A 12433-nucleotide genomic window follows, 5' to 3' on the forward strand; every position below is an offset into this window, starting at 1 on the left:
ACCAGACCGTCCCATCTCACATTCCTCTAGCAGCATCTGGGGGTTCTGGTTTTCCCCCAACCTCCTCTAGCCTCATCTGGTACCACACTGCTCCTGGGTCTCTGGGCTCTAACCCCATACTTCCTGTTAGTTCTTACATCAGCCTGACTCCCTGTCCCACTGCAAGAGGAGAGTCTTAAAGGTGCCTGTGGTTCTAACCTCATCAGACCCAGTGGCTCATTGTCTACCCTGAAATGAAATTCACAAATAGTATAACTTACCTACTCACATACTGAAAACATGTACATGTACTTCTCAAACTCTAAAACAAAGGAGAATAAGTGGAAAGTAATCTATAAGAAAATCATATGTATTTCAATGCTGGAAGTCCTGATGAAGTAGCCAGGGGCTTGAACCGAACAGGTAGAATCTCTGTGAAGGTGACACCTGCACACGCAGGCGGGTCTAGGTGTGGGGTGTTGGCCACTCGTGCACCAGGAGCATGTCGAGTGGGTCTGCTGCCAGCCCTGATGCTCCGGAAGAGTGACCAATATGCACCCCCAAACAAAGTCCAGTTCAGCCTTCTCTCAATGTACATGGTCCTTGCATTCCAGGAAAATTCAGTACATATTACAACCATGCCAAAACTATTCTGTGTTTAAATGTAAAATAGAGTTGGGTTCTGGGTTAACCTAACTGCTCCTGGTAAGAACCATTGCCATGGGCTTCCCTGGTGTCGCAGTGGTTAAGAATCCGCCTGCCAAGGCGGGGGACATGAATTCGAGCCCTGGTCCGGGAAGATCCCATATGCCGCAGAGCAACTAAGCCTGTGCACCACAACTACTGAGCCTGAGCTCCAGAACCCGTGAGCCACAACTACTGAGCCCACGAGCCACAACTACTGAAGCCCATGCACCTAGAGCCTGTGCTCCACAACAAGAGAAGCCACCACAATGAGAAGCCCGCACACTGCAACGAAGAGTATCCCCCCGCTCGCCGCAGCTAGAGAAAGCCTGCGCTAAGACCCAACGCAGCCAAAAATAAATAAATAAAAAAAATAATTAACAAAAAAAAAAAGAACCACTGCCATATGCTCTTCCCTCGGCCTGGAACATTCTTCCCCTCCTTTTTGGCCAGGCGCTTCACCTATTCTTTCAAGTCTCAATTTGAAAGGTGCTTTCTGGGAATTCCCTGGCAGTCCAGTGGTTAGGACTCCACGCTCTCACTGCCGAGGGTCCGGGTTCGATCCCTGGTCTGGGAACTAAAATCCCACAGCCATGCAGTGCGGCCAAAAACAACAAAAAAAGAAGAAGGTGCTTCCTCAAGTAAATCTTTCTGGCCTCTTCTCACCAAACTAGTTCAGTATTTAATACCATTTGCAGTCACACGTTTATGTCATTTCCTTTTATTAACGTCCACCTCCCGGCTCAACTCCCGACCCCATGAGGTCTGGATTTGTGACTTTCCTATCATTGTATTCCCAGCCCTTAACGTAATGCCTGGTATGCAAACATTTGCTGCACGAATACAATAGTACTCTTGTCTATCTCCTTTGTTGTCCTGGGAGTTCTTAGAAGACATTAGTGTCCCAGATTTATCTGTGTCCCTAGTGCTAAAGATAGCTCTTTCTTTTATGTGGAAAACAGTGGTCAAATATTTAATGAGCAAATAAAAGCAAAAGCACAGTTGGGCTCCCAACGTCCTAATGAACGAGCTAGGGACAGGGTAAGAGGCGTTTCGGTAACTCCTCCAGAAACTGCTGTCATCCTGGGTCGTGCTGGAATCCTTTTCATAGCTGTGGTTTCAATAGAGGACCTTCGTTTTAACTGTGTTAACAATGATTGGAGCTCTAGCCGCTGTGTAACAAACCACCCCAAACCTTACTGGCTTCCTGTAACAGAGAGCTGGTTGTGTTTTTTGATTCTGTGGGTTGGCAGTCTGCTGGCCTCTCTTGGGCTCACTCATGTGACCACAGTCATCTGACAACTCGACAGGGACTGGAGGGCCCACGTGGCCGCACTCACGTACCCAGCAGTGGTCTGGCTGTCAGCTTGGGTGCCATGGTTCCCATCAACGTGGACTTCCGTCTTCTAGGAGGCTAACCCAGTCCTCTTCACCATTGTGGTCTTGAGGTCCCAAGAAGGTGAAAGCAAAGACAGCAGGTGTAAGGTGAAGACTGCTTCCAAAGCTGGAGGGCCATCACGTCCTCCTCGATCTGCTGGTCAATGCAATCACACATTCTCGTGGCTATAGCAGCACAAGCTCCTTGCAGGGGACAGTGGATCCAGGCGGCACGTTCACTGGGATGCTTATTATAATAATCCACCATGGTAATCTCTCTAGAGGATACTCTTCTACTTCCTCGTTCTGGAATCCAAAGGGCAGCTCTGGGTCTTTCTTGTGAATGGAGGGTCCTCTGGGACCCTGAGTCTCCCCTTCAAACGTGGCATCTTCTTGTCTGGGCCTGGAGATAGAGTTGGAGAAGGTAGAAGAGATTAGGTTGAATGTGTTCTCTTCCAGATTCTGTTGGGTTTCATTTGGAGAGCAGGATCTCAATTTTGCTTTGATGAAGTCATGATCTCATGTTATTTCCCCACCATTTGCCTTGCTTCTTTTCCAACTCAACTGCAATAAAGAGTCGAGTTAATGGAGCATTCTGGCTAGTTCAGCAGATTTTACTACAAAAGGACCTCAGGGTTGAGAGAGTTGATTCTAGAGCAAGACTCCTTGAGTTAGAATCCTGGCTCTATCAATTACCTGCTGTGGGACCTTGGGAGAGTGGCTTCACCTTCCTGTGCCTCGGTTTCCTCCGCTTAACGTGGGGATCGCGAGGCCGAGGGCAGTGGTTGTGAGGATGGCGTGAGGTAGTCAGTGCCAATCACTTAGAGCAGGTACAGGACAGTCACCAACCCAGACAACTGGGGAAGAGCCAGGTCAGGGCATTTGCACACAGGTCAGGCAGATGGTCTATGGCTTCTGCCATAGGTGTTTCTCTTGCAGGGGCGGGTAGAGATGGGGGTGGGAAAGGAGAAGGTGGCTTCACTAAAAAGTGGTTTGCAGTCTTTCGTAGTATATCTGTGAGACAGGAAAGCCTCCATGTGTGGTGACTTTTGCTCATAACTGCCTCTCATTTCAGCCTTATTACGAGGTATTTGTGCTTTCAGTATAAATTATAAATCTAAACACATGCAGGGTTTGTTTTCCCCCCAAAGCAGATTCCAACCAGCATGAAACTAGCCAATCCAAATAAATTGTGCGCTTAAGTCCATTGTTTCCAGCAACATGTAAACTGTTGGGTTGTAAAGAATTGCTTTGAAGAAGGCGCCCCATTAGTGCTTCAAGCATCAGGGTTCAATTTAGGCTGCGCATTTTTTGAAGAGTTTATTAGAAATTTGTGGCAAAGAAAGACACGCATTGGGGTGGGTGGAGGGGAAAGGGTTTTTATCAAATTATACAAGATGCATTAAGAGGATGTTGTCATAAAAGCACAAAATAAAGCTGCAACCCTGAACTCCAGGAGAAATGCAGAATTCCTCGGCTGGGGAAATCATTCTGGGAATGCAAAGATCGCTTCCAATGTTATGTTTGTAAGGAAATGACAGTCACCAAGTGGAGAATGTCAGGTCCTCTGAGAAACCCTGTCGGCACTCACGTGCAGAACGCTATTTACTTAACTGGAGTTGGTTCGGAAAATATTTGACTCCGGAGGGTCCCTAAGGGAGCATGGAGGGCGTCTGGGATTTTCCTTCAGGTCAAGACTTGGCCTTTGCTAATCCCCCAAACTGATAAGGCTCCCAGATTTCAAGGCAGATTCATTCCTCCGCTGAACCAAGGTTTATGGCCCAGCCTGAGGCCAGAGGGGGGACTTGTCATTCCAAATGCTTCCCCAGCTCAACAGAGCCAGCCTCTCTCTGTTGAATCCGTTGTTTGTCACTGTGGAGCAGAGGTGCAAAGAACGGGACCCTGAGTCAAGATGGCAGTGGAGGAGAAGATTGGCAATGACGGGCCAGGATATTTATCTTCAGGAAGAATACAGCAATTGGATGTTCTCTTCGGTGCTGAAGGGTTGATAAAGGGGGGGGGGGAGTTTTGATCCTACTACCTGTAGGAAAATGACGGATTTTACCAACTGGGATGAACTTCCTCCCAACAAGCTCACCCCCATGCCTTCCTGAATGGGAGACCCCTTTGCCATCCAGACTTTGTTCCTTGTATCTGCAGGAGGCTGGGGGTTTGAAAAAAACCTCAGCTGGGAGTAAGGCCACTGGGTTCCAGTCGGGTTTTTCCATGAAAATTAGACAATGACTTAATCCAGCCATCATTTATCAAGCACCGGCTCTGCTCTGGGCACTGAGTCTGCAATAGTGCACACGGCAGTCATGGTCTTTCCTCTCAGGTGGAGAAGGATGAGGAAACAGCAATCCTGTGGGATGATGGTGCCCATGATGATGGCAACCACATCTATTTAATAGGAGCCAACCGTGTGCCAGGCAGGGTCTTCGCACTTTACATATAATGTCTCAGTGCTTCTCAACTTTAATGTGCATATGAATCATTTTGGGATCTGTGTGAATCTGGTTCAGAAGGTCGGGGGTGAGGCCTGGGACTCTGTACTAACAAGCTCCCAGGTGACGCCCCATCTGCTGGCCCATAGACTGAGCAACAAGCTATTGTTTCATCTCATCCTCACAACAACCCAATGAGGCTCTATAGTTGCTCCCATTTTACAGATGAGGAGATGGAGAGGTCAAGTGACTTGCCCAAGGTCATTCAGTCGGGAAGAAGAGGAGCCGGGATTGGGCATCGGGGCCTGTGTGCTTACACAGTTTTGCCACGATGAGACAGCGAGGCTGCCTGGGAGAGGGTCTCCACACCAGAGGGGGGGTTCGGAGAAAGCTTTGGAGAATGTGGCTCCTTAGTGGGCTCCAACAGGGTAAGGATAAGGTCTTAAACAGGTAAAAGCCAGGAGGGCGTGGGAGATGGCCAAGGGGAGAGAGTTCTGCTGGGGGAACCACGGGAGAGAGCCAGGCACATTAGAAGGACGAGGGGGCAAAGCAGGAGAGGGGTAGAGTCCCAGGCTCTGCAGGGCCCCCAAGGCTTCGGGTTTGGCCTTCCCCCAGGGCCAGAGAACAGAGGTTCTCTAGAAGGAGTACGTAATCCTTCTGTTTACTTATCCTTCCCTGGTGACAGACTTCCCTGGGGCATCGTCTTCATTCTCAAGGTGAAGGTGGGTGGGGGGGAGGAAGGGCCCTCCCTCACTGCCCCGCCCACCTGGCCCTTACTACCTGGGCTGAAATTAGCACTTGGCATTGTAGGTTTCTGTTTACATGCCTGTCTCCCACTGGAACATTTCCTCCTTCTTCATCTCTGTCCCCGAAATCCCCAGCCTGGCACGTGGGATGACAACACCTGCCCTGCTGACGTCACAGGTTGCTGTGAGGGGTAGAGGTGGGGAAATGGTTTCAAAGTGTTACGAATGCTGTGCTGTTGGAAGTTGTGTGCCTGTGAGGGTGGCAGAGAAGATTCTACAGGTGACAGGGAGTGAGTGTGGCCACACAGGGACTTGAGAGGGTCCTTTGGAGTCGCCACAGATCTCCCCGCCAGGCCACATCTTAGCCTAGTTTCCCCCAAAGGCCAGCAACTCAACACCACCTTGACAATTTGGCTACACTCATTTGCCACCTGGGCTCTTATGTACTAAACATTTTTCTTTACATTGGTTTACTTTCTCTCCCAACTGTTTGTTTCAACAAATTTCAAACCTGCAGCAAAGTTGGAAGAATAGCTTCAAGAACCCCCAGGACAGGACTTCCCTGGTGGCGCAGTGGTTAAGAATCCACCTGCCAATGGAGGGGACACGGGTTCAATCCCTGGTCCGGGAAGATCCCACATGCCTCTGAGCAACTAAACCTGTGCGCCACAACTACTGAGCCTGTGTGCCACAACTACTGAGCCTGTGTGCCGCAAGGAAGGGTAGCCCCCCTTCGCCACAACTAGAGAAAGCCTGCAAGCAGCAACAAAGACCCAATGCAGCCCAAAAACAAATAAAATTAAAAAAAAGAACCCTGTATCCCCCTCACTCAGACACTCCAATTGTCAAAATTTTGCCACATTTGCTGTCTCTCTGTTTCTCTCTGTACATACAGTTAAAAAAAAGCAACATGCAACCACAAATAACAAGTGTTGGCGAGGGTGTGGAGGAAAGGGAACCCTCATGCACTGCTGGTGGGAAGGTAAATTGGTGCAGCCACCATGGAGAACAGCATGGATGTTCTTCAAAAACTGAAAATAGAGTTACCATATGATCCAGCAGTCTCGCTCCTGGGTATGTATCAGAAGAAAATGAAAACACTAGTTCAAAAAGATACATGCACACCTATGTTCATAGCAGCATTATTTACAATAGCCAAGATATGGAAGCAACCTAACTTTCCATCAACAGATGAATGGATAAAGAAGATGTGATATATATATATATATATATATATATATATATATATATATATACACACACACACTTATAAACACACATATGCACACATACATATAAACACACACAATGGAATGAAAAGAATGAAATTCTGCCATTGGCAACAACATGGATGGACCTAGAGAGTATTATGCTTAGTAGGTAAGTCAGGCAAAGAAAGGCAAATACTCTATGTTATCACTTATATGTGGAATCTAAAAATTGAAACAAACGAATGTATATAGTAAAATAGAAACAGACTCACAGATACAGAAAACAAACTAGTGGTTACCAGTGGGGAGAGGGAAGGGGAGAGGGGCAAGATAGGGTAGGGGATTAAGAAATACAAATTACTATGTATAAAATAGATAAGCAGGGCTTCCCTGGTGGCGCAGCGGTTGAGAGTCCCACATGCCGCGGAGCGGCTGGGCCCGTGAGCTATGGCCGCTGAGCCTGCGCGTCCGGAGCCTGTGCTCCGCAACGGGAGAGGCCACAACAGTGAGAGGCCCGCGTACCGCCAAAAAAAACAACACGGACTTACTATTTTTCTGGGTCCATTAAACATAGTTAAATAAACTTTCAGTTTTATTTACTTATTTTTCTTTCAGTTTTATTGCGATATAATTGACATACAGCACTGTATAAGTTTAAGGTGTACAACATAATGATTGGACTTACATACGTCATGAAATAATTACTGCAATAACTCCAGTGAGCATTCATCATCTCACAGATACAAAATAAAGGAAAAAGGAAGATTCTCTCCCTATGATGAGAACTCTTAGGATCCACCCTTCTAACAGCTTTCACGTATAATGTACAGCAGTGCTGATTATATTAACTGCGTTGTGCATTACATCCCTAGTACTTACTTATCTTATAACCGGAAGTTTGTACCTTTTGACCACCTTCATCCAATTCCCCCCTCCCCCACACCCCCGCCTCTGGTAACCACAAATCTGATCTCCTTTTCTATGAGTTTGTTTTTGAACAATTGACCTACAACACTATGTGAGTTCCTGTTACGCAACATAGTGATTCGATATTTCTACACATTACAAAATGATCACCACTAAGCTTTCAATCTTGGAAGAGTTTGAAACTTACAGAAAAGCAGCAAAGACGGTACAGGGAGCTCTACATATACCCTGCACCCAATTTCTAATTGCCCCTCTTGTCATCTTACATTGCTATGGTACATTTGTCATAACTAATGACCAATATTGATACATCATTATTAACTAAACGCTGTGCCTTATTAAGGTTTTGTTAGATTTTCCCTTAGCTGATGGACTCCCTTTTAAACTTAAAAAAATTACAGATAGGAAAGTGGAAGACAGTGGAAAACCGTGATCACTTGCCAAACAGGATTCTAGCTGGATGCTGTTGGCTGCTGGCTGACCTAAGCCTGAGGCCTGCTTTTTCTTTGTCAGAAAGAGAGATTAGTAGGCGGTAGAGGTGTTAAAGACAGATTAGCACAAAGCTGAGACTCTGTCCCAGGCCAAATGGGATGGGAAGAGAATTGCCACTGGAGTAAAATGACGTTCCCACTCTAGGGGCAGTGCTGTTCAGTGCCCTGTGTGTCACCCAAAGTCATCTTGGGCACCGACCCTATGTGAGGCCCGCTTTGGGAACGGCATGGTCTCACTCTGCCACACCCTTAGATGGCTGGAAACACCAAGTCTGAGACTGCCTGGCTCCAAAGCTGGGGTTCCTTTCTGCCCTGGAGGACGAGGAGGAGGGGCTGGTGCCCCCACTGGCTCGGGGCTGTGAGAAGCATCATTTGTCTTCTTTGCAGTAACTCCCCAGCTGAATTCCCAAAGCCCGCAGGCACTGGACAAGGGAGGGACAGAGAGCATTCTGGTGAATTCCATCACATCACAGCACGTGCGAAGCACCTTGTGTGGAGTACCAGGCTCGCCTGCCTCTAGTGCCTGTGAGATGTGGTCGTGCACTTGGTCGGTGAGCAGGAGAGAAACGGCTGAACTGAAACCGTGCTTCTCGGCAGCCCTTTTCTTGGCATGAAGTCTGAACTTGTTCAGTCCTTTAAAACGCTTCAAAATGGTTTTCATGTTTTGCAAGTTAAAGTAGGTGACATTGCTTCCTGAAAACCAAGCCATCAACTTTCCAATACTTTGCTTTCAAATATAGATCTGCCGGCCTCCTTTCCAGGAGACCTAAGCCCACTCCGGAGTAACTTTGACAGCTCCCTGGCTCTTAAGGAATTTCACTCAGTGCAATGTCACTTTCAGCTCTGGGTCCCAACACCTGACTAGAGGTGATCAAACTGGAGTGCTTGTAGAACTTCTGGGTTCACTCCTCAGGACTGCTGTTCAGTTCTCAGCTGACAGATTATAGAATTCTTTGAGCTAGTCCAAGGAGGCAAACGGGTGGATGAAATTTTCTCCGGGTATGGGGTGCAACGTCACTGGTGAAGGAAGCTGGTTGGGAATCTAGGTAATAGATGAATCCATTTTCACTTTTCAGAATGCAGCTGCTGCAGGTAAGAGCACCACGCTTAAACTTCTGCCTCCCCCACTTCCCGGAGGTAACGGCTCAGTGTGGTTTATATCCTTACAGGCTATTTTCTTGGCTTTATGTGTTTCCATAGCATTTCATTTTATGTGTGTATAAGGGCGGAGGGTTACACAATCAGGATGATATTGAATGTATCGTTCTGACCCTCTTTTCACTCAATAATATGTCTTGGAGACCCATCTCCATTGTTACATACAGATGCAGCTCACCCTCTGAATCCCTGCCTGGGATAGTACGATTCTTTCATATTCTATTTATTATATTCTATTAAACCAGTCATTTTTTTGGATGGATATTTATTTCCAATGTTGCCTGTGATAAACCTTTTTTTTTTTTTTTTTTTTAAGCAAACCTCTATGTGCATGCCACCTCGTGGACGTGCATTAAGTGATGTTCTGGGTGGCAACTTATGCTCATTTCTGGTTTTTAAAGGTCTTGCCAAATTACCCTTCAGAGTATGTGTGTTTGTGGCTGTGGGAAGGGGTGTCAGTTTCTCTTCTTTGGGGCTCTTTATTCCTGATTTCTTGTCTGCAGTGGCTGCAGGGTGGCACGGAGCCAAGGGGCAGCAGAGAGAAATTTATCCCTAGGTGTTACAGGCTGGGAGGCACCATGGCTGGGGGGTGGGCTCTCCGTGGTGGCGATGAATGGGGCCTTTGTTCCTGGGTCCATCCCTGAGCAGAATCCGAAATCCAAAAGCCGAGATGTGCCGAGGTGACCAAAGGAGCAGTGCCTCGTATCTGGACTCCACCCTTGACTGGGACACACAGTCAAGTTCATAGGAGTTCTACACACCCATGTAATGGGGGCTGGGCGGCGGGGCAAACCCTGAAATAATTAGGTTGTAAAGAAAGAAAAGAGGCAGTAAAAGAGGCTGACCACTAGCTGTAAGATGTAAAGGGAAAAGGCCAAGATAATTTACATCCCAGGAGAAGTGGGAAGTGCAGAGGGGGCTTGGGGGGAACCAGGACCAGAGGAAGGGGTGTACGGAGGACCTGGTCTGGGACAGAGGCAGGGAACAGATGGGAAGGAGGGAAGAAAGGAGGGAAAGGAGAAAGAGTGAGGAGAGCGACCCGAAAGTGGCAAGGTAAGAAGAGGGAGAAGAGGGCGGGGGAGCGAGAGGGAGGCTGGGTCCCGTCTGTTTGTGATTAGCACGAAGCCCGGTGCAGAATGAGTAAACAGAAACTTCCAGGCCTCCCCACACCCCCCTCTGAGGCAAAGCAGAAATCAGATGCTCCGTGATTAATCGTGGAGAGTTCAGGACACGACCACAAACGCTGTACGGACTTGAAATTAGCTGCCTTTCCCGGTCCCATTGCCAAGATGCGAGTGGGGGTGGGCCGTGAAGGGGTGGGGCTCCGCCTGCAGGGGGCCAGCATGGAATTCTCCCTGGCAGAGCTCAGAGTGACACTGACGGGCAATCGGCCGCGGCCAGAGCGGCAGGCAGCATCCGGGGGGAACGGGGCCGGCCGGGGGGGCCCCAGGCGGGCTTCCTGGAGCCCCAGCTCCGCGGCCGCCTGCACCCTGACACAGGCCGGATAAGAGCCAGGCTGCTTTATCGGAGCCCGGCTGGCGGCCGCGCGCCGTCCCCACGGCACCACGAGGAAGATCGCGGGCAGGGGCCCCTCCGAGGCCATCTTCCGAGCGGCCAGTCCCTACAGGCTGGTCTCCCGAGCCCCGCAGCCGATGGGAGCCGACGCTCGCTTCAGCGATAGAGAAAGCCGGGTTCCTTCCAGGAGGACGGCGTGACACGGCCCTGAATGTCGAGACCTGCTCGATGGTGAGTGCGGAGCGACTGCTCCGTGTGCAGCTGGCGTGGACCAGACTTTAGAGGGAGTCGGGGTGTGAGGAGGGCATCCGCACATCCCACCTGGAGCTCCCCAAGCGCTGAGGCTGAGATGAGATGGCAGCATCTTGCTGTGTGGCCTTGGGCAACTTCCTTCCCCTCTCTGGGCCTCCCTTTGTCCATCCCTACAATGACGGGTTGAACTAGGTGATCTTTAAGGGGCCCTTACTATGACTGCTGTTTTTTCCTTGTTTTTAGCAGCGCCGGGCAGCTTGCAGGATCTTAATTCCCCGACCAGGGAATGAATCCCGGCCCTTTCAGTGAAAGTGCAGAGTCCTAACCACTGGACTCCAGGGAATTTCCTACAACTGTTATGTTGTGTGGGTCTGCTGCATGCCAGGCACTGTGCCAGGCTTTGCTGAAGCTTTAGCTCAGAGAATCCCCATGAGCCCCTGGCAGGACAGGGATTATTACTCTTATTCTCGTTGTACATTGAGCAAATGGAGGCACAGAGAAATGAAGTGACTTGCCCAAGGTCACACAGCTGGTCAGTGGCAGAGATGAGAATCAGATCTCAGAAGCTCTCCGCCTCCAGGAGTAGCTGGGCCTTCTGTGTTCTCTGAGTCTGTGACTATCCCAGGAAGCAGAGGTGAAGGAGGAGAGGGTGTCAGGGGAGTGTTACGTGTACGAGGAAGAAGAGCAGTGGGACAGACGAAGCACCAGGCTGATCAGCCTGCAACTATTTAGAGGGTATGTCAGCCCAGGGATGGGCAGGGGCTCCCGGCTTGAATGGAGAGGGCCTGATGCCCCTTGCTGTACGAGGCTCCCGGGGAATGAGAGAAGAGAGTTAATATTAGGCAGGGGTGGGGAGAGCTGGGGGTGGGGAGAGTGGCACATGCCTCTATGAGGTTTTGTTCCAGTTTTATTTTGCCTTTTCAAAAATCTGTTTCGAATCATTCTGGGCCCCCGCTGCTCCTCTGGACAAAACAGAATTGTGAAACACATACAGTGCTTTCCACATGCCTCCCTTGGGGGGAATCACATATTAATATTATCGTAGGCTATTTGCATATACATCCCTGAAGCTGTGGTGACAGCAGCCAAGAGATAAGATGCAGATAAAGTCAGCTAGTGTCTCCCTGGCAGCGACAAGGAGGATGCATGTTACATCAAGGGCGGGGAAATCCACAGCAGGGCTGTGGCAGGTGGGAAATCCCTCGGGTGCCAGCCGTCTGGGTAGAGCTGGAAGTCCCAGCACCCAGATATGGCCTCCTCTTTTCTCTTCCCTTGGAAAATTCCATCCCGCAGCAGCTCTGTACTCGCTCCTTTTCTTTCTGGGACTGGCCCAGACCCTCTGCCTTGGGCTTGAGTTGAGACCCGACTGGTGGTCCTAGCTCAAGAGTGACCAACTTGTCCCAGGAGACCCCCTCAGTCCCGGGACAGCTGGTCACCCTACACAGTTCTGCCCTTGATTTCTGTAATCCTGTGCAAGTCACTCCCCTTCTCTCATCTATAAGACGAGATTATTTTAGGAAATCTCTAAAATCTCTTTACAACTCTAAATTGCTATGACTCTGGCTGGAAGGCACTTATGTTCTAAACGTGGGTGAGACACAAGCTTAAAGAGGAGGAAAATCTCCCCGCGAGTCCCCCAGCGCATCAGG

At 49.2% G+C, this 12433-nt stretch overlaps 1 protein-coding gene across 4 annotated transcripts in view; it reads left to right on the forward strand.

The window, feature by feature from the left end:
- The first annotated feature begins 10404 nt into the window (after positions 1-10404).
- Positions 10405-12433, forward strand: part of RIPOR3 (RIPOR family member 3) — a 73687-nt gene continuing 71658 nt past the window's right edge. For all 4 annotated transcript variants that reach the window (XM_029219412.1, XM_029219411.1, XM_029219413.1 and 1 more), the window contains exon 1: positions 10405-10763. Coding sequence is in view for 2 of the 4 variants with exons in the window: in XM_029219411.1 (XP_029075244.1) it covers positions 10761-10763 (3 nt within the window). In the remaining 2 variants the exon portion in view is untranslated. The remainder of the gene's footprint in view (positions 10764-12433) is intronic.

Source organism: Monodon monoceros, unplaced genomic scaffold (genome assembly GCF_005190385.1).
Source record: "Monodon monoceros isolate NGI ecotype Baffin Bay Population unplaced genomic scaffold, NGI_Narwhal_1 Super_Scaffold_13, whole genome shotgun sequence".
NCBI classification, from domain to species: domain Eukaryota; kingdom Metazoa; phylum Chordata; class Mammalia; order Artiodactyla; family Monodontidae; genus Monodon; species Monodon monoceros.